The sequence below is a fragment of the Python bivittatus genome, unplaced genomic scaffold (assembly GCF_059951505.1).
Source record: "Python bivittatus isolate LINGU-HERP-01145 unplaced genomic scaffold, Pbiv_v1 ctg000960_np1212, whole genome shotgun sequence".
In the NCBI taxonomy this organism is placed as follows: Eukaryota; Metazoa; Chordata; class Lepidosauria; order Squamata; family Pythonidae; genus Python; species Python bivittatus.
In genome coordinates this window covers 13652252-13675671 of record NW_028277124.1, presented here as the reverse complement: position 1 = coordinate 13675671, position 23420 = coordinate 13652252, and the positions used below count along the sequence as shown (strand labels likewise).

Here is a 23420-nt window from a genome sequence, read left to right as displayed (position 1 = left end):
ACCCCAAAACTACCAGGGGCCTGACAATCAGGCCTGGAAGCAAAGTAAACATTGTAGGGCGGGAGCTGTGTGAATCTTGGGGGAGGTGGGGAAGGGAAGATGCTCCAGAAGGCAGGGGCTGCAACAGAGAAGGGTCATAAACAACCAAGCCCTATGCCATGAAGAGCTCTATAGGTGACAAGAAAAACCTTGAATTGCACCTGGAAGCCAACAAGAAACCAATGCACTTGTGGGGCAATGAGGACATATGGAATTATGAAGGTACTGCCCTCAATGCTGCATTTTGGACCAGCTGTAGCTTCCAGGCAGCCCCATGTACAGAACCTTGCAATTGTGCAATTGCAACATAACTTGGGTGTGACTGACCGATGATCAGTCTTGTCACTGACCATCTGAAGTGGTCAAGTGGTACATAAGGTGGACTCTGCAAAGGGCCCCCTGGACCCTTTACAGAGTCCGCCTCTGCCATTTGCTCTTTAAGCAGTAGTTGTGAGTCCAGGAGGACCCTCAAGTAAGTTGTGTATTAGTGCCACCCCATCCAAGACCAAAGATGAAAAATTCCCAGATCTGGGGGCCCAAACAGCCACAGACACTTGGACTTGGCAAGACTGAACCTGAGTCTGTCCTCCCCCTCATCCCCAGACTGAACAGCTTCCAGACACTGGGTCAAGCCACTGACAGCATCACCCAGGGTTGAGATGTACAATTGGTATCATTGGCATACTGATAATATTAGACCTCAAACCACCTAATGACTTCATCCAGCCATGTCACATAGGTATTAAACAGGAGAGATGAGAACATCGAGCCCTGAGGCACTGCACAAAGTGAGGGGCCACGGATATGAACTCTCCCCGCATCAATATCAACTGGAACTGACCGCAGCCGAAAGAGTAGACCAGCACAGCACAAAACCCACAGTCAGTTCAAAAGGATATAGTGGTCAATGGTATCGAAAACTGCTGAGAGATCAAGCAGCAGAAGGATTGATGTACCATCTGCATATTGGCTCTGCCAAACGTCATCAACAAGGGTGACCAATACTGTCTCCAGGTTTGAAACCTGACTGTAATGGGTCTAGATAATCCATTTCCTCGAATAACTTATTCAAGTGTTAGCCCTGCGAGGAGGTCCAGACAAGAAGCACAACCAGGAGTACTACCTCTATCTTTATTATAAGGTTACATTAACAGAATCTAATAAGACTGAAAGTATTTCTCCCCTCCTTTCCTTTTACTCTTTGGAAAACTAGGGAGGGTACCTCCTGAAACACTTCCAACATTCCCTCCTCTCCTTCTGTGAACTGAAATATCTTTTACATGCTGGTTGTCTAGTCTGCGGCTCTCCATCCTGTCTCCCAAGGTCATTCCCATGTACCATTTCAGCAAGTACTGTCCAACCACCTTCTCAACCACCTTCCTCAAAAAAGGAAAGGTGGGAGATAGGACAATAACTATCCGGAAGGGGTGCACCACTGTCTCCTTCAAGGCCAGAGGAAACCATGGGCCACCTAAACAACCCAGGAGAAACCCCAATCTCATAAACAGGTGGCTGAATTCACAGTTTGGAGGACCTTGTCCAGGAGTCACAGGTTCAAACTCAGTCCAGCCTGTCCAGCTGGAGTACAACTGTGAGCAAACCTGAGCAACTTTATCCACCAGACAGCATGAGTAGTCCTCACAACAGCACTATCAATAATTCTCTGGGAACCACCAGGGAACAGGTCACCCTAAATAGGGCCACTGGATGGCTACTGGCAGATACAATAAGGATGGAGAAATAGTGACATAAAATATGAGTAAGACCCCAGACATGGGCTCTTATTCATATTTTGTCAGCTCGAATTAAACAGTAGTGTACCTAGATTAGCTTTGATATTATTCCAAACAAATTGAAGACAATAATCAAGTGGTAAGACATAGACATGAAACTAAAGACAATACAAAAGAATTATAATGGGTGGGAAAATATTCATGAAGATCTGACTGCACAGCAGTACACTATTCTTTAGGTAATTTGACCATCTGAAAGTATCAGAGATCAGAATTCACATACAGAACCCTGTTTTTGTCTGTATCAGTTACTTCAAAATCAACTGAACACCTATCCTTCATGTAATATTGAAAAATGAATTGAGAGAGCAGAAATACAAAGACATTAAATGGTAAAGACATAACAGAAGAGTGAGCTGTAGTAGAGGAAGTGCCAAATTTATCTTTTGCCAAAAATCATTGTCCACAAATGTAGTATTGGATTCAGGAAGAACATAAAGTCAATTCTCTCCCAGCACATGGCATATAATGTATATACAAGACTATAACAATGGATAGCAATTTTGCCTCTTGGGCAACAATTCATTTATTCAAATCTCATTTCAGTAATTGAACAATCTAAGCAACACTATTTCAGAAATATATTTGACAATGCCCCTGGAGTTTCTTACACTACCTTGCTAACATAAAGTATATTAGAACTAATAGCACTTTTCAGAGGAATAAAGGGCCCTCTGTTACTTTGGATATAATTTCACTCTTCTGAGTGTTCTTATAGGTTTTAAGAATTGTTATAATGAATAAGGCTGGCATTTACCAAAAATCAGCTTTTCACATGGCACTATCTAAATAGAATTATGCAGCAATAAGAACTGATGTTCTTAGTTGCAAAACCTGGAATGAAGGGAAATTGGCAATTAGAGAAACAAAATACAGGTAGTCCCTGGGTTAAGAATCCCCGGTTTACAGATGACCCAAAGTTAAGAATGGAGCCTATTGTAGCAAAATTTGAATTAAATACACAATGATTCGAGTTAATTACACAATACTACTTATACACTATTGTACAATAATACTATTCCAGCTTACATACAAATTTCACTTAAGGACAGACCTTGGGAACGGAACTCATTCTTAAACTGGGGACTATCTGTATACAACCACCATATCAATCTGGTTTTCTTTTTGTAGGGTAAGTGCAAGAGAAAGTGGACCCTTTAAAATCTATGTAGGCATTTTGATCAAACAGAGCATTTCTAGATGCAGATGGAGATTTTACCATTCAGCAGCGTCAAAAGAGAACAACACCAATATATAGATGATGGACTGTGATCAACCACATGTTGTGAGTGCCATGCTGGTGAAAATGTGCCAGAACTGACTGGTACTGCTCTTACCATAAGCAGGAAATTCACCATGTGGCATAAAAGTAAAGTCTATACCTTGTTCATCTTACTAAAAGCATTATGTGAAAGCCCTGATGGATGGTAGATATCAAGATCTGTGGGTCCGTATGGTGATGACTATGGCATATGGAAGACTGCAACTTAGAATGTAAAAGAAGTAAACGGTAAAGAACATGAATTAACAAATGGAATGGAATGGAATGGAATGGAATGGAATGGAATGGAATGGAAAGGAAAGGAAAGGAAAGGAAAGGAAAGGAAAGGAAAGGAAAGGAAAGGAAAGGAAAGGAAAGGAAAGGAAAGGAAAGGAAAGGAAAGGAAAGGAAAGGAAAGGAAAGGAAAGGAAAGGAAAGGGATAATGTGTGTTTATAAAACTAAGACAATGGAGAAGGATCTGAGAAAAAGTAGCATGATCTGGTGGAGTGGAGTTGATGAATACTTGCAGAAAAGTGAAAGTGTAGGTTTAATTATGAATGAAAGGACTGAAATGTATGTCAGAAAGTATGAATTGGTGTCATTCAAATTACAGCAAAAGTAGGATTCCACAGATTAGTGGTAGCGGTATGTTCGGGCCTAGTGAACAGTGATACTGTATTGGGAAAAAACATATATGTGGGAAATTTTAAGAATGAGGGATTTAATGAGAATGAGAATGATAAGCATCTGCTTAGAAAAATATTTGTTTCAAAGACATGGCTTAAGCGTAAGTCTATTTGTACCTACAGTAACATGGTAAAAGAATTGATATAGATCTCAGTCATAATGATTAGATTGTTTATGATGAAAAATTGATAGAATTAATGAAGGATATAAGGGCAATGCATGATACAGACAATTTGGGGGGAGAGTCAAGAATGGATCTTAAGGAAAAAGTAGAAAAAAATGAAAGAAGGGAAAGAAACAAGAGTGAAACTGAAAGAACTGCAGGAAGAGAAAGTAAGATCCAGTATGACAATATACTAAAAGCAGGTTTATCTCCCAAAAGAATGAATGGAAAGTGGACATAACAAAAGATGATCCAGAAGCTGTTTGGAGGAGGAAAAAAAGAATTATGTTAGTGCCGCAGAAGAATTAAGAGTTACATTAATGGAAAGTATGAAAAAAGATGGTTGGTATGAAGTGAAAGAGGCTGGACAAGGAAAAATGCATATAAAAGAATGTGGCCCAAAAAGGTGATGAGAGGAATATAACATGTATAATGTGAATATAGAGCTGCAAAGAATGTAGTCAGAGCGAAGAAGAAACAGCGAAGATTAAAAGAAGCAGAGAAAATGCAGACCAATTTTGGTAGAAATAAAAATGGTTTTGCAAGTGGATAACAATGACTAAATAAGTGAATGGAATTAAAAATAAAAGTGTAGATGAAGCTGAAGTGAGGGAAAGCTTGAGGGGCTATTTTAGAAATTTGCATGGGAATGATAGTGATATGAAAATATGATAGTGATATGATAGAGTGAAACTAAAATAAACGCTATAAATATTAAGTGCCTCCCCCCACTAAAAAAAAAAAAGCTGAGAAGCAAATGTGTTGTGAGAATACTGAAAAATGGTAAGGCTACAGATGGTGAATCTGGAAAAACATAAAAATATGAATCAGGCTTACCTCTGAAATGGTTGTGTGATTTGTTTAATCATAATGTGGGTGAAAAGACTGCATCTTGCAGCTGAGAATTCAAAAATCTCCCAAATTTTCAACATTCTTTTCAAGATAATTGCATTTCCATACAAAATTGCACAAGAACAGAAAGAGAGTTAAAATTGCAAAAATTTAGCCATGTATATCCTTTCTCTTGGTCAGGAAATCTATTATTTTACTCAAGTGTTACTATATTCTATATTTTAATTACTGCTCTCAATTGCTAGTTTTTGTTATATTGACTTATAATGATAATAGCTTGTTCTAATATGGACTGAAATTATCACCTCTCTTCAACATTTGTTTGGGAAACTTTATCAACTGCAGTTACTAGTTTATGTGCTTAACTTTTTTTTTTTTTAATATATTACAATGATTACCCACTTGTGGTCAAGTCAACTTTGCTGTAAGACTGAGAATTATATAATATACACACACACCAACTTGGTGAGATTACCATCACCAAAATCTTACAAAGTTTCAGGCAGGATATCAAAGTCTTGTGAGATCTGGCAAACTCATAATGCTTTGCCATTTTATTTATTTTAAAAGATAAGCTGTTATTTAATTGTGGGGCTTTGTAACACCATCTGATATGGCACCAGTAAATATACTGCTGTTTGACCTCTAGCTTATGCTGTTTATTTGTTTCTTTGTTTTTAAAAGACTTATATAGCAACCCATATTGTAACAATCCTCGGCAGTGCCAAAGACAATAAAAACGACAGAAACCCCCAAACTATCAGAATAAAAATCAATAAAAACTCAGTACAAATTTTACGGTCCTCAAAAGCTTGTGATGATCTAGTAGCCCCTATAAAATAAAAGTTTGGAAACTGGTGTTACATAAAGTACCCGAGTAAAGGTACCTTCTCTCTTCCTCATAACAATTAGGGTGAAGAAAACGAAGAAAGATATGGGCCAAGAGGTAGTAGCTGAGATTAAGGACATTTTCTCTTAGGAGTAGAAACTGTTCATTCTCTGTCAGCTCATTCTGGTCTTTATGAGACTTTTCTTATCCTAGATATTGATAGCCACAGATTATTGTATCGATGTATGTCTCTGTGCCTGTCTCTATGTGTGTGGTTGACTATGTGCCTGTACACTTACACAGACAAGTCTGTGTGGTCACCTGGAGTCCAACTCAATCCAAGGAAGTTTTTTCTCTGTCTTGGTCAGCCACCAATCAAAAGCTTACAAAAATAAACCATCTTGCAGATGACTGGCAAGCATTACTTTCCCTCTATGCATATTGCGCATTTAAAAAATAATAATTTACTATGCTTATGACCCCGTATTAAAAATATTACACAGTGTTTTACTATTAGATGCTGCCACACAGCATACCACTTTTGAATCTGAGGCTTCAAAAGCTGCTTGTCATTTGGCAGTGAACAATCCAGATCTGGTATCCGGAATCAGAAATCAGAAATCGAATCACTTGGGCAACCTTGAAGTATTTATTTCCGTCTTGGCCTCAGGTATGTGAGATGGGGAGAACCTGTGACTTGCCCAATGGAGCTGAACTTCGGTGCACAACATTCCCCAAGGGTGATTGTTGGAAAGTGTAGTTTGTCAACGGCTTCCCCACTGCTTATTAATCTAAATATCCCGCTGGTGGTTACTGAACATTTTACACAAGGTCTACTGTTATCATCCTTGAATATTGTAAACTAAATACAGAGACACTTAGTTTAAAGCGTCTCCATGTTTAGCTTACAACTATTCTTTCCTGCTATCCTGCTTGATAAACACCAACTAAAGCTGAGCAGATGGCAATGATTATTTTTGGGTCAGGACTCCTAGACCAGGGCTCAAGGTCTAGGAGTCCCACTGAGTCCAACAGGGCTCAGTCCTACCAGTCGTATTCATACATCTTAACTTAGTGGCAGGCTCTGACTTGGCAAGGTTAGATAAGCATCTTTACTGTTAACTCAAATGAAGTTGCACCAATGCTTGCCTTTTGTCAGCACAAAGATGTGCAGTTCTCCTCTTATGCAGAGTTTAAATTCATGACAATTTTTTCCCCATGTTTCACCAGACACTTTGCCCTGTGCTTCATGGCTTTGAAGGCAACAGCTTGTTGGTTGCTCACCTAATTGACATCTCTTCATATCTCCATCCGGAGGACCACAGGTTCTTCTAAACCTCTCTCACACATTTTGCATATCTGATCTGCCAAGCATCTCACAAACTCCTTTTGGGAATGTAAGAGCTGGGGAGTGGAGAGGACAAAATGCAGTATTTTGAATCAATACATGACTTGACAGCTAACAGTCATTTGCTTGCACATAAACAAACTTTGTAGAATTAAACTGATGGCCTATTTTTGAGTAATCTTTCTCAGCCAAATACAGTGTTCCTTCAAACTTCACACAAACTGGCCATAACAATCCTTAAGAGTATCTACCTCCACAGCCCTCCAATACATTCAAGGGGAATATTTTGGAATTTCCAGTATCACTAAAAGCCAAGCAAATGACGGGTAGCCGTACCAGCAGCTTAAGACAGGCTAACTTTAATGATGCTGGCTGGGTGATTATAACTCAGAGTAATCAATATTAAACACAATTCAGGGTTCCGATTACATAGTAAACAATGGATCACCTTAAAAGAGGCTAAGAGATGTGCGGGACACTGAAATCCAAGGAACACTCAGGCTTGCTCTCAGAATGTAGCCATGATATGACTAACAGAAATTTTCCCAAGATCTTTATCATAAAGCTGATGTTTCATTGGTTACTTGAAGATGCCTCTAAGGTTTTATTTCACATGAAAATTGGAAAGTGAAGGATGAAGCTAACAAGCAAAGGGTTTGTTCCTGATATACTAGTTTCACAGCAGAAAAACTGATGGGCCATTCAAGTACATATAATGTGGGGTTTGGGGGGTTTGGCTCCCAGGGTCTGGTGATATGTCAACTCTGGATGGGGTTGCACTTCTCCAGACTGAGCTGTTGCACAATTTGGGGGTCCTCCTGAATTCATGGCTCCTGCTGAAGGAGCAGGTGGCAGCTGTGGCTAGGAGGGCCTTTGTACAGATTCTTCTTGTGTGCCAGTTGCACTCTTTCCTGGGCCAGAAGGCCTTGCTTAATGTCACTCATGCCTTAAGTCACTTCCCGTTTGAATTACTGCAATGTGCTTTACATGGGGCTGCCCTTGAAAACCACTCAGAAGTTATAACTGGTCCAGAATGCAGCAGTGCTGAGCGCTTCTAGGTTTGCCCATGCCACACCTCAATTGCGCAAGCTGCACTGGCTCCCAGTTTCCTTCTGGGTGCAACTGAAGATGGTGGTTATCACCTTTAAGGCACAGGACCAGGTGGTTTGCAGGACTGCCTCTCCCTGAGGTTATCTGCCCACCCCACCAGGTTGGACAGAGCGGGCATGCTCCAGGTCCCTTTGCTTAAATATTACCATCTAGCGGGACCTCGGAAGTGTCCCTTTTCCGTAGCAGCCCCTACCCTGTGGATCAGCCTTCCTCTGGCTTTTCAGCAGGCCCCTACTCTTTTAGCCTTTCAGAAAGCCATCAAGACCTGGCTTTTCCCCCAGGTGCTGGGACAGAGCGACGGTGACTTGTGTTGGTTATCAGGAGAACCCAAGGAGTTGACTGAGGCACTGGGTTTTGGTTTTGGTTTTACCTTTTTATGGATTTTATGGTTCTGGAGTTTTATTGCTGTTGTGAGCTGCCCAGAGTTGTGTTTTAAGATGGGAGACCATATAAATCTTTTAAACAAAATAAATAAATGAATAAAGGTCACTCTGAAGTTGCAGAGATTTCATGCGAACTTGAATACCTGAATCAGTGTTCCATGTAAACATTAAAAGAATAAACAGAGGAAATATACCACTTCATTATCCATAGCAGGTCAGTTATTATTCTGTAATAAACCAAAATCTGAAACCTTTCTGAAGCAGAGGCTATATCAAAGACAGCTGAATTCTGATACAAACGGGCAACAATTTCAACACGCTTGGGACCAATTTGGGTATCTCCTAAATGACAGATCTGAATCAGAGCACTTTTTTAAACAAATGGGGGGAGGGGCATTGTGCCTGGTGGGGACAAAGGAAATCCACTTTCAGCTTTCATTGTATTTCTCAATAAAATGTCAGATGAGCAGATGAAAGGGCTGGAGCTGAGTGACCAGCAATTTAATGTCCAACCATATGGATACTTATCCAATCACAGTAATTAGAGAAAGAAATGTTGGGTCTTTTCCTTTGCCTGAAAATGTCATTTAACTCTGTACAAAACAAATAATATTGAAGGCATTTCCTTCTCTAAAAAAACTTTAAAGAGCCTAATTCCAAAATCTCTGCACCTGTTTCCTTGAAGCTAGAGGCAGGCTTCATTCTCCCAGATGGGCCACTGTACTTTTCTACCATAAACATGAATTATAGCAATTTGTGCTTTTTACATGATGTCTGCCTTGTTCACAAAGCCTTCCTTGACATTTGGATAGTTACAAATGAATCCGTAAAGTAGACACGCATTTGGGCCCATTTTCTTTTATTCTGTTTGCGATGATGAAATGTGACAGTACAGGAATCTATTCAAGACCCAGTTATCAGAAACCTTTTTCCCCTAGCATTTATTTTTGAAGCACAGTTCTTAACTCAAAGAGCAGCTTAACAAAAATTATAACTGATCTTTCTTAAAAAATTTAATTTGTATTGAAAGAAGTAAATCCTTCCATAGAAACAATAAAAGCTGAAAAGAATTTAGAAGTCCTAGCCCCCTGCCCCTGCTGGGGGGGGGGGAACCCTTAGGTGTTAATTAAATGATCATTTAATCGTGAAATGTAAACATGACATTTTCATCTAGTGACAGCACATCCCATTATAAATCCAGGATAATAAAACTCCTAGTGTTAATATGCTGAGCCTCATTCCCACAACACTCTTAAGATGCCTTGTCGTGTCTAAGGTTAAGCATCTCGACACAAAACAAAGATTGCAGCACTCAACTTCCAGTTCAATTTTCCCATCGCCCAGTGACCTAGGTAACACTTGGAGCAATAAAGAATAAATTTAATTTCTTCAGCATTTTGTGAGGATTAAGAACAATAGTTGGCCAGCAATGACTTCTTATCCCTGGATTCTTTCAGAGTATTCCTCCAGTTCTAAAAGAAATTCTGATAGTTTAAGACACAGAACAAACAGAACTTTAAATTAGGGGGTTTTCAATCAATTTGAACAGTTGGAGGGGAAGCAATCAACTTTCCTTTGAGACTTTCTCAGCTATTCAGTTACTGCAGGCTTTAATCTCTCACGACCATTAGAGCTTGCTGTTGGATGCCCATCTGCATTATTCTGATTTCATTTCCTTCTCGTGTTAAAAAACAAAACAAAATGGCATTGGTACACATAAATACTCAGTACAAACCAAGAGTCAAGATGACCTCTTTAATATTACTTTATTTCTATTATATTTAAGGCTGTAATTTATTGTCCCTTTTTGCCCTTCAAGATATTGCCTTGACTTTTCACATGCTGGTGGATAGTCAAATATGGCTTTTGAAACTTTTATTCTCCCTAGATTTCATATGTCTTTTACCCCAAAGCTTTCTTCCTTCTAGAGATATCCTAGCGGAATTGGTTATATTTAAATAATTGTTTCAAACAAATTAAACATATGTGTATTAAAGTTCACTCCAACAGAAGAAGCAAAGTTTCACAACTTTTGGCCATTAAGTGTAATGCAGACTTGCTCCTGTTTCATAGTTCAAGGATCTGATCCTTACTGAACTAAAATAAATTAAATTGTATTTTAAATTTTATAAATTAAAATTAAATTAAAATAAAACGAAATGGTAATGCTCCAGAAGTCGCTCAAAACTGGTTATGTGATCAGGACCAGTAAGAATTTGAGGTGCCTCCATTACCGTGATTAATATTTAACTCTCTCTTGTGCCATGTGATTTTATATATCTTTTAGTAATGATTGTTTTCATATATTTCTTGTTTTATTAATTGTTGTATGTTGCCCAGAGTCACTTTTTATGAGGTAGGCAGCCATATAAATTTGATGAATAAATAAATAAATAAATAGCATAACATTCCTTTTCAAATGAATACTACAGTTTTCCCTGTTGCTGGGCTTGAGATTCATGGACCATAAGCACAGAAACAAAATTAACTGAATCTGCCTTCTATATAAATTATTAGAGATTTAATTATTCTCCATCTACGCTGTATTCTTCTAATGTTGCATTTCAAAATTGTTAGTATTATTTTTATGGGTAGTATTCACACTAAATTAATCAGAAGGATCACCACTGAAATCAGTAAGACAATTTAGTCATCATGTCTAATTAAGTCATTAATTTCAACAAGAGTTAGTTATGACTAAATCTAAATGCTATTCATTGTTCTAGAAATCATTTGTTTCTAAGAGTAATATATAAATACAAGTAAACCATTGTTTTAATTATTTAATGGGGGAGGGAAGAACGTCTAATAGACTCTGAATATCTGTTCACTGACAAATGTTATTTTAGACCTGCAGAAGATACCAAACAGATTTTGTTTGTTGTTTCCAAAGTCCACTAACCCAGGATCTTCTAAATCAAGAATTTACTATATACTAATAAAACATGCATAATGCATTGAAATAAATAAATTACAATAAATAACATGCTGAGGTACAAAATAGTTAATGAAAACTTGGTTGTGAAGCTATGAAATGAAGAACTTTCTGAATGTTCATTTCAGAGAGATTCACCTTCAGCCCTTTTTATTTGCTGAACATTTCAAATTAGAAGTGGCTGGGATATCATAAATAAATACAGTGCATATATTGGCATTTGGAAATCTGTCACCCTCTAGATATTGTTTCAACCAGCAATGGTAGCTGAAGGTCACAAATCCTGCACAACCCACCATCTGCATGCTAAAAGAAACTAAATTATAGTCATTCTTGCCCAAACTCACCTGTTGAAAAGGCTACATTATGAAAAGCTGTTATTTGCTATTTTAAGGAAACAACTTTTAAAGTGTTACTTTGCCTATAAATGTGCAGCATTCTATTTAAGCAAGAAGGAATATCAACTTCAGAGGAAAATTTAAAATGACTCTCACGTGACTTCATTTGAGAACACAGCAAATTGTGTAAGGAAATTTAGCCTCTGTTGCCCAGTAAGAAATAGTTGCATTCTAGACATATACGTCTATTCGTATTAAACAGGATTAGTTACTGTGGAAGTGTATTTCTAAAGTTTAAAAACTAATTTTTTAAAAATTAAAAAACCACAATATGGCCAAGATAAAACATTAAAGGCATCTGTGGAGTTGACACAATTGCATATTATTATGATGAAGTCCACTTCTAATGCATACCATGTGTTGTATCAGAAACCAAAGATATCACAAGCCAGAAAATAAGTGGTTATGATGAGGTTTCTGACTTTTGCATCATCTCAGGGTTCTAAAGTGTTACCTTATGCTGGCTTTACAAAAATGTGAAGACCTATGCTGCAGGCAGATGTTAGCGCAAAGTAATGCCATATTATAGATTAAACACTTTAAAGAATACCTTAATCTACAAGCAAGCAAAGCTATACTGCTAATTTTAAGACATCAAACCATATGGAAGTGGGGTGGAGGGAGAAATAGTATTTCAACAGGGAAAATAAATGAAAAACATCCCTAGGACAAAATTCTCCCGACAGCAAACTTTAGAGACACAATTTAGAAATTTGTACCACAATATTATGAAGAATACTCAACATTCAAGATAACGGCTAGAGCATGTGTTTTTCTAATTCAGCATCCTGTCCCCAATATAACCAGTCTAGATAGTCCAGACACAAAAAAGATTAACATTTTCCATTGCCAATTGAGCAACAAGACCTAAAACACTGCTGTTAGGTGAATCATAATAGAGTTCAACTCCTACTAATCATATGGAGTACAACTTTCTATTGTAGTCGCATTACAAAACAACTAGTTTTTAACAGTCTTTTTAAATCAAACAAAAGCAAAATGATGTACAAGCTGCTTTGAGCATCTATTTGCACATAACATGTAAAAAAGTATCCATATGTATAAATGTCATGGCCTTCTCAGAAAAACACTTCTAATTTAAATGTTGCTAATAAATGTGCATGCTTCCTGGTTTTTATCAAACAAGTTTTGGAAAACTGCAAATCACTACATTGTGCGTTGGCAAACAAAATAATATTGAAAGGTGAGAATACTAAATTGTACAACAGAGCATTCCTTCTTTTTACACCTCTTAGGTTTAACGGCATTTGGTCTTAAAGCAATTTAAAAGTAATTAGTGATTTTGCTGGAATTATTATTATGAATAATGTCCTTGAACAAAAGAATGTATGACAATGCAAAGAAGACGAACGGAATTGCTTGGGTTCTGTGGATGTTGTTTTGCAGAACATACATTTTGCAGGGCTTACATATTAGCTATCTGCATGCACACATTTTCATTCTTCCTCCAAGTACACACCATTTTAAAATAAAAATAAAACAACCTAGCATGGGGCTCCTAAACCGGTACTAACGTGCAAGAAGCAGAACTGTTCATTTAAAAAATGTAACAGTCCTCAAAGAACTTTCATCACTTCTGCTTCAAATCTCCTTTGCGTTCCCAGGAAGAGGAATCAGCAGTAGCTATCATGGTAACTCACTCGATGAGTAATAATGTCGATACGACTGGACAACGGTAACCGTGGCAACTGTAACCTGCAATTGCTGCGTAACCATTGTTGGATTTATTGTGGCAAGGGCTAAAGAGGCCAGGAGTAAAATAAAGCGGGCAGCTATGGTGCCTGACACATCAAGTACCACACACTTTAATCATAGCTGGCAGAAATTAACTCAGGAGGAATTTTGCAAAAGCTTTCCATGCACTTTTGTGCTTAGGCACTATCAGTGCCAAAGAGCGATCGAGTGTGGCAGCCTGATTACAAATAAATAGATAAAGAATTTGCATTTGTAGATCCCAAAAAAAGAAAGCCACACTAAAATACAAAGTAGCCAGAATAAAAAGCCTCTGGCAGTAGGAGCTAAGCCTACCTGAACTGTGTTGCATGGTTTCTGAGCCCCCTTGCCATGGCACAGAAATCAGCCGCCTTCCTAGAAATTTCACAGACTTGCTCATTTAATAGGAAATGCACAATGGCCTGTTGGAACCGGTCAGGGTCTTAGCTGCATCCTCTAAGGACGACAGATGGGGCAGGTCAGGAATACCTGCATGACCATCTCAGTTTCAGCATCTGAATCTTTACGTATTCGTACCTATTCTGGATAGGGGCTATTACTGAATCTCCCTGCCAAGGGGGCAAAGTGCTTAAGTGTTGCAGTGTGAGCATCAGAGCACAAGTATACGATCCAAGTATTTAGGCATAATGAAAAGTGGATCCATGAACCTGCTGTAGAAAGATGTGAGGTGGTAAACCCCACCTTCACATATCAAGGTCAAAAATGATCTTCCTTGCCTCACTTCAGGCTTTGTCTAAACCCAGCATAGACAGATCCTGGGGAGAGAGCTCCTAATGGGCCGGGCTGGATATTAGTTGCTGCTTCGTAGCAATTTTTGCTGCTTTGCAGCAACTCGCCCCCATAGACTACTGGAGCCAGGGTTTAACTGGCAGAGTTTTAGACAGGCTTCAACAGAGACCCATCCAAGCTCTACCCAAAGCCCAATTAAGCTGAAACTCTTCTCCTGGTAATATTTTTAAGTGATTAAAAAGTAAAGTCAAGTGAAAGGAAGCTAGATGACTTTTAAATAAACTATTAAACTATCTATTATGTAGTTCCTGTATTTAGGAATACAGGATCTACAGTTTTTTTTTAAGTGCACTTTGGTTGCCAAATCTGTGCCCTGCAGCAAAAGGCAATTGATGAATTGTGGTCTAACCAGTCAAATTAAGCAGTCAAAACTTATTTGTCTCAGATAAGCACTCATGAGGCTATAATGGTTTCCTGAATTAAAGGTTCTTTGCTGATGCATTTACTGTGGGTCGCCAGAGATAACGTATGCTATTCCAGCAGAATACTTGTTGAACAAGAGGCATGAACACAGAAATCATTATGCACAGCTTCAGTGCTCTTCAAATATGCACCATACAGAGCAGTGAGCATTCACACAGGCAATCTAACAGCACAACAGTGATTTAAACATTTCTGACCCTGTTTGTAGCAGGGTTGGCATTAAGCTGTATTGTAAATGTTAGTGGGTCACAAAAAGTATTTCTAAAGGAAATTATTAACTGTGGAGTATTTAAATCAAATAAGAAATGCAACGACACCCTCCAGTAAAGGTATTTGGGGAGGCTAAAGTATTAAGTCTTATTTCCCAAACATTAAACTTACTACTTTTCACCGGTCATCAACTGCTTGTAGCACTGTGTTTCTGCACTATTATATATGCTATTTTACAGGGTTCTGTTAATGGGCTGGATAAATCGTAATGCTATTTAAATTGGTCTCTTGGCCCAAAACAAGCTTGAACTGTATTTCTATTTCTAGAGAAACATTTTGACCTAAGCACACAGTTTGCTCTTAAGTCAGCCAAAGAGAAATTGGAGAAGGCAGCAAAGGAACGCATACAGGGCCACTCACAGCATCCAACCGTGTCTAATATTCTCTATACAGTGCATTCCCTTAATGTGGCATTTCCACTAAGCAACAAGCATACGAACCTCTTTCTCTAGCAAGATATTCCTTAATTGTAAATGTCAGATGATTATTCCTGAGAAGCCCACAGACAGCTTTAATAACTTTCAAAGGTTTGTCGTATACAAAGTAGCAGAGAAAATGCTGATTAACTGAATACCATGTAAGCAATTAAATATGACCTAAAATATAAACATTCTCAAATCATAGCATTTCATCTGAAGAAAAACATGCCTCTAGGAATAGAGGTAAATTATTCTATTATATTTATTAAGTTGTCCTAATACAAGGCTTAAAGACACTTATCATGGTAGTCTGGCCTACAATAAGCCTTAAAGAATAACTGTAATATGTTCGAGTTTCCAAGATTCCACCGTACTAATTTGTAGATGCTGCTATATTCATGAAACTATAGTATTAAAGCTATTAGAGTTTTTGGCTATTTAAAATTATTTGATACTACTAAAACATTCCCTTAAAGTTCTATTTATTTTACAAATCTATATAAATGAAACTGCTTCTCTCTTTCATAAAAATCTATATTTTCATAAGCTTTATAAATTAAATTAATCCTCTTCTGGAATGCTGCAGGGGTAGGAACTTGGTTTGCCCTGTAGATGAGAGACTGTATGAATGTGTACATCAAACCAAATCTGTTTTGACTTTTACATCCATGGATCTGTGAATCTACTCAAATGTCAATTTTTGCTACCAAGTCCCAAAGTTGTTAGAACAAAGTATTGGGAAGAAAGCTTAATTCATTTACAAAGAAGAACAATCAGAACAATATGTAGCTAACATTAACACCATATACCTTATAGAAAAAAGTTATAAAAATACTTTGCAGACTTGTACAGATTTAAAATAAATAGAACGCTAAATGTCATGATGTGGGATACCAGATTTTAAAACAAACACTGTTTTAAGGAAGTACCTTTTCTACTTCAATTTCAATGTATTTATTTCAGAATTTTTAATGCCTCTTCTAGGCAAATCTAAGTGATTTACAAAACTCAAAATACAATCAACAACACAGAATATAATAAGAACAGACTAATAATAAGTACACCCACTTGAATTTACTTTGTGATAGAATTGATACCTTAACGAAGAAGCATGCCCTATCATGCATTTCCAACATGCATGAAATAATTATAACAGATCCTGAGAATCCAGCAAATACTGAAACTTTATCTTTAATGGAGAAAAATTAAAATATTGACTCTACCAGTAATTATTACCCATATTGCAATATGGAGCTACGTAATACTAAAGTTAGTAATTCAGCACATTTGTCTAGTGTTCCTTGAAAACACAGGAGATGCCACCATTATGTGATATTTTTAAATATCAGATATGCTCGTTTGATGAGAGATGTCTGCCTCACCACAACCTTTTACTGAACGTATCTACCTTGCTTACTCAGGGAAGGTTTTATATGTATATTTGTAAAGTTTATATTACTACTTTATTCTGTGAGGATTGAAAGAGGTTTTGGCCACTGCATAGTTTGGTGGGATTTTTTGGCTCCTGTTTTGTTCTTTCTTCTGAACAGCAAACCATCACCACAAAGTTCTTCAGAGGTGTGTCTCAGTTTCAAACATGAGCTATTACACTGCAAGACGGTATCTGTTCAACAGAAGGCCAAAGTAGCATTGGCCCTGGGAAACAGGTATGAAACTTTAGGCCCCAGCTTTGCAACTGACAGACCGTAACCAAATGCAACACTTTTGATCAGTGGCCTCAGAGCAAACCATGATGATGCCAAAAGGATATCTGCACAATGACATAACACCAGCAAGCATCACTATATGTATGTATCCCAGTATCTGACACCATCAGATACGGTACATCATATACATGTTTTCTTTTGTTTCCCTTCTCTGGAATTCATGCATCTCATTACTCCAATATGTTGGTTGACATATATATAGTATATATAATCCCACAACTCAAGAAGCACATATGAATTAGAATACTAGCTTTCTTCAAACCAGTACATCAGCATTGTTTTCTTTAAACTATTTCCTTTGCATATAAAAAGAAGTCATTTAAGCAAGTCTTCATTCCAGAATGTATTCCACATCATTAAAAAGCCATGGTAAATGAGGAAGCCCCAGATTTTCTCTAAGCCAGATTCACTCAGATATTACTCAGCTACAACAACTGGGACAAACATACACATCATCAGGAAGGAAAAAGAGCAACCACAGTGCTTTCTGTGGGACTTTTAAAAAAAAAATTACAAGGTAGGAGCATAAAGGAGTATGTCAAATGCTTCCAAAACCAACAAGAAAATACATCTACTTACAGTCTGTAGAGTTTTGGGGTCCCAAGAAACAGCAACTCAGAGAGAAGTTGAAGATTATTTCTATTTAGCCTCCTTTATGAAAAAAAAGAAAAGAAAGGGTTATCATTCAAATAATTCTTTTTTTAAAAAAAAGGAACTCTACCAGGAGGTGTCAAAACTAGACATTTTAGCATGAACTGGTCATGCCCTGAAAAGGCAGCTTTAATGACAAGGGTCACACTAAGAAGCATAAGTCACAAAAGCATGGCTAATTTAACATTTTATTTATACGCATGAATGTAACATGCACATCAACATGTTAAATTCGCACTTCTTTGTACTCTTCCATATCAACAAGTAATGTTTGACAGCGTGAGGAGTAAGCAGAGAGACTCTCTTACTGGCAGGCTTTTACAATGACTTTCCACAAGGAGAAAGTGATTTTATTTAAAGAGAACCACGGCAATTCATCTTCCTTCAAAGAGGACTGCCAATTCAACTGACAGGAGCTGCAGCAAATCACTGAGAGTTTTCCAGTTGTAAAACACCAGCAAAATCCCTAACATTATGACAGACAGGAAACGGAGGGATGCCTATGTGAGAGAAGATGGGCAGACATGCTTTATGTCCTAACAGAGTCCCTCTGAATGGAAACTAAGTATTAAAGATGCCATCACCTCAGGAGTATTCAAATGAAGAACCTATTTTAACCCACAAGATGTACAATAATCACGGGTTTGTATAAGGAAAGGAGATATTGGGCAAACTACAATCATATGCCAAAAGCCATTAATTTTGACTTCAAGATTTGCCATAAGAATCACTCATAATGGAACATTATCCTGCCAAGGAAACCTATCCTTTGATTCCTCTTTGTGTTCCAGCTATCCAGGAAATTAATCTTTTGTGGCTAATTTCCTGAGGTGCCCTTTTGATATTTCCTAAGATACCATTTCTGATTAAACTGTGCTCTCCCAAGCAAGAGGACCAACTCAGCATACATTAAGCAATGATAAACGCAAATCTTAGTCTGAGGATTGGACAGGAGACATAACATGTTTTATAATCAGGCCAGAACACAAATAGGCCAACCTTTCTGGGACATGATGGATTGCGTCAATTATGGATTGCAAAGCAGTCTGTACAGCATCAAAGAAATGTCCCTTACCCAATCAAGTTTAGAGTAAAAGTGCAAAGTAGCAGAAAAGCCTGTGACTTGTTAGTAGCAAATCAGGTTCACCACAATTTCTTATAGAAAAAGTTTGGAAATTTGAAACTAATATTCTCCCTCACATTGTTTCAAGCAAGAACAATTACTACCATGGTTCCTTCCTATCATCAAATATATATATATATATATATATATAAATATATATATATATATATATATATATTCAAACACAAGATATTATAAACATTAATATAGCCAAACCTACACCATATTCAATAAACAAGCTTGCCTTGATCTTCTCTACACTCAAACTACATAATTGGTTCCAAACTGCTTGACTCATTATTTCTTTAACTGCTTATGCTAACTATAATTTTTATGGGTTATTTACATTGCGAAGACTTGGGGGGGGGAACAGTTGTCATGGACATGGAAATGTTCCTTGAACGAAGGGTAAGTGTTAAGGCCTTCACATAACTCAAGATGGTCAGATTCATAAAACTATTGTTGCAAATTTAAACAATATGGATCAAAACACCTTTGATATACTAATTAAATAATCCTCGATATACTCCTTATGATGTAGGTCACTTTCATTCAGGTCCACAGGTATTTGAAAAACAAAGACAACCCTGTTTTTCTTTTTACAATACCCAAAGCATTTGCAATATAGGTCCTCTTAGAATGAATAGGAACTCTAGGAAAGAGGAAAAAACAATTTGGAACATATTAACATGCATTAGTACATTGTGTATCATCTAAAGGGCTTATAAACAAGTCTACATACTCCATTTTGGATACCTATGAGCAAAAAGTGAGAAAGGAGCATTTCCTTTGATTAGAGCAAATTTGGGCCACCACTCTTGATTTTAGTATTCAGACTGATTTGAATAAAAGCAAGTGATTCTTAATCTATTCTAGTCCAAGCATGTAGTTCAGGGCTGTCAAGTCAAAATCAATTATGCTTAGAAATAAAATAGTAGGTATGGAAAATAATACTACAGGTGTAGGTCTGACTTGTAATTCTCAAGCATTTCACTGACTTTCTGTTAGATATTTGATGTATTAAAAGTATTCCTAGAAGGGGAACATCTCTTCCAAAGTGGCTTGCACAGATAAAATAATGTGCATAAAAACAATAAAACGCATCAACAGTTAAAGCACACACATCACAGAGCAATGAAACCATCCAAGAGAACTGGATTAAGAAGAACAAAAGGGTCTTTAGCCAGGACTACCTAATAATAATAATAATCCCTAAACATCTGGAGCAATGGTCTGAAGACCATTGGCACTGACAAAATCACCTTCAGTCAATTGCAAAAGGCAGCTTTACTTGGAACAGTTTACATCCTGCGACAATACCTCTAACACCATCAAACAACATCTGCCTATCCCAGGTTCTTGGGAAGGACTAAATAGGTGGATAAAATGCCAAGTCCAGTCTAAACATCTGGCTGATTGTGCAAACAACAATAATTTATTGAACTTGCATGGCACCTGACTCTCAATGACTCTGGGCAGTTCACAAAAAGCAAACAAAGAAAGTACAATAAATTCAGGCTGCAGAAATCTGGACTACCACAAGAGGGCAGTAAAGGGATATATAACACTTGTCCAGATCTTAACAGTTTCTTTAAATCCTGCAGTGATGGTGTTTGTTGAACTCTATGCTATTGAGCTTAATTTTCAAAAAAGGGGAAATGAGGACCAAGACACTTGGCTCTTTTCTTGAAAATTCTGGTGCAGCTGCCGGAGAGTATAGAAAATATACCTTTCATTTCCTGCCTTCCATGCACCTAGATGTATGTGGGTTCTAGGCAGAATTCTGTGCATAGATGATTGAGGCATGTTTTGTCCTACTAGATTTCTAAATTATAAGTCCATTTCATCTGGATAACATTTACACTTATCTGCTTTATTCGCCACTTTTACCTACCTCTACCTCTTTTACCTACCAATACCTCTGGTATTGGGGCTGGTAATTACCAATTAGGAATCAAGTGTGATTAAGATGTTAGACTAGGACACTCCAGCCCCAGCTACAGAAATTCACTGGTGACTGTGGGCCAGCCACTCTCCTGGCCCAGGCTACTTTGCTTGCTGGTGGTTGTGAAGAGGAGATTGTGCCATGTCAACTCTCCTGAGTTCTCCAAGGAAAGAGAAGGTCCCTGTATTGAGCAGGGTGCTGGATGAGATAACCTCAAGAACTCCTTCCAACTTCCTGATTCTATGAAAAATATGGAACAACAATATGTCCATTTCCACCATTTATATAGCACAAGTAAAAAATACTGTAGATCTGATGAGGAAGCTGAGCACCATGGGAAAAGATTCACTTTCTTAAAATCAAGAAAGACAGGCAAAAAAGTATGGGACAGAGAAATCGTGTATTCTATTCAGGTGAAGTATAAATATCTTGTTCAGTCTTTTTTTTGGTTTTGTTTTGTTTGTTCCTATCAGGAACACACATCTTTCACAGTCTACCATTCAAATGCCGTATTTGGCTAATCAGCATCCAGTTATGAATTAATAAATAGAATGAAAGAATGATGTATATTTTCTGGGATCCTGAGTGCTTCCCTGAGCATTTCTGAAATAATATCTACTATCTCAAATGGATAAAGCTGTGATTTAACACATTTGACTTACATTTAAAACTCAAATAAAAAAGGATATGGTGATTAATTTGACCTACTGCATAAAAAACTGAAAAAAGTTTCTTCAACAGCAAAAAACAACTGAACTGAAAAAATTAATGGGGGGGGGAGGGAAGGAAATCAGTAAAGTTCACTCCTGTAGTTTAAATGCTACATCCAAACAAATTCAAAACCTTTTCTTGGACATATTTTTATTGGAATACTCCTATGTATTTCAAAACATGACCATTCAGTAAGATGTACAGTTCTGATTGTAAAGATAAAAAAAAAGTGAAGCCACTGAAAATTGATTGTATGCTAAGTTTTGCATTTCTAAAAATCTGAGCACATGAATCTATGTGCTTTATGGAACTACTTATCTAAAAATATAGATTTGCATATTTAATTGGTATTGTATTCTTTACAGTTCTCCAGTTTGACTTATATTGTACTCATTCGTTATTGATGAATTTCATCACCAAAGTGGCAAATTATAGACCGAAACATGCAATGGAACATTTTCTATCCTACGTACCTCTTCTAACGGAGTGGTCCGGCCCACAGAAAGCTATCAGCTTAGAGGTACAGCATACGGCATGTTTCTTTTCCTGCCCCCCACGACTTCAACCCCATGTTTCCACTCCCAGTTTCTAATAGTTAGTGCCAATTAACTAACAGGCCACCTTGAGGCTCCAAGTAAGCTGAAGATGTCCTGTTTCATTTATTCATTCATTCATTCATATTTATATAGCCATCCATCTCACAAACAAGGGACTCTAGGCGGCATACCGCAAAGCTAAAAAACAATGAATATTTACAAAACAATTAAAATGTGATTTATTATTTAAATGATAAATATTTTCAATCATAAGCAAAGGAAAGGGACCAAGATTTTTTTTTTCTTTTCAGGAGGGTCCCACTGGGGAGGACTATGCCATGGGGAATTCACAGCCAAAGGCTTGTATGGGTTTCTTATATGAATTAACCCAGACTGGCCTGATAAATCCACAGCTAAAGCCTTTTGATGCACCTACTTCCTACAGCAGTGATGCCCAACTGGATCATGCAGAAATGCAGAAATAAATAAATATATGCTTAAATATTTGTCACAAGCTGTATAAGAGCTGAAAGGTAACCATTTCAAAGACTGTCGCTCAATACTTCAAACAGAGTGCTGTATTATTGAAAAAAGTAATTCCATAAAAGTTTTATGGGAGTGTAGCTGAAAGTAATCAGTTCTTTAAACAAATCACACGTCTTACGTTTCTGAGACAGATTTATCGTCGTGAGGATTCCAAGATGGCTACAGATGTATATTTTAAGAAAGCTCAACAAGCAGGAGAAACCATTTCATATTTTAATGTACTATGACATATTTCCTATTAGGAATTAAATTTTCTGTCAAAACTATCCTGGTTGGTTTTAAAAGCACAGCAAATAAATAAATAAATAAATCCTCCATGTGATTCAAAGCTATCACTTCAGTTTGGCCCTTTATTCATTCTGCTGTAGACTAAGATAATAAGTCTTGAAATAAAATGCAAGTAAAACAACGCTCACTCTGATTTTTTTTTTTTTTTTTTAATAAAAGAGATCCCGCTACACTTATTTTGACATTTTGCAACAGTGCGCTGATTTAAGCAGTTAGACACAGGGAGCGAGAGAGCGAGAGCATCCAGCAAACACTGTCTCAGAGAATGAGAACAAAACAGATGTGGGAAAAATAAACAACTTTCCTGTCTTGGAATTTCTAAAAAGGTCTGCAAAGAGCAAACAGGACTTCTCGCTGCAATTTGACTTCTAGACTCATGAGAACTGGGCTCAGATTAATTAAACACGTTACTGAAGTGACTACAGTTAGCAAAAAGTA

General features: G+C 37.4%; 1 protein-coding gene across 2 annotated transcripts in view; it reads right to left on the bottom strand.

Moving 5' to 3' along the window:
- The window catches only part of SLIT2 (slit guidance ligand 2), a 245792-nt gene that overhangs the window by 201047 nt on the left and 21325 nt on the right, over positions 1-23420 (bottom strand). For both annotated transcript variants that reach the window (XM_088131411.1, XM_088131412.1), the window contains exon 4: positions 17762-17833. In XM_088131411.1, coding sequence (XP_087987537.1) covers positions 17762-17833 — 72 coding nt within the window. The remainder of the gene's footprint in view (positions 1-17761; positions 17834-23420) is intronic.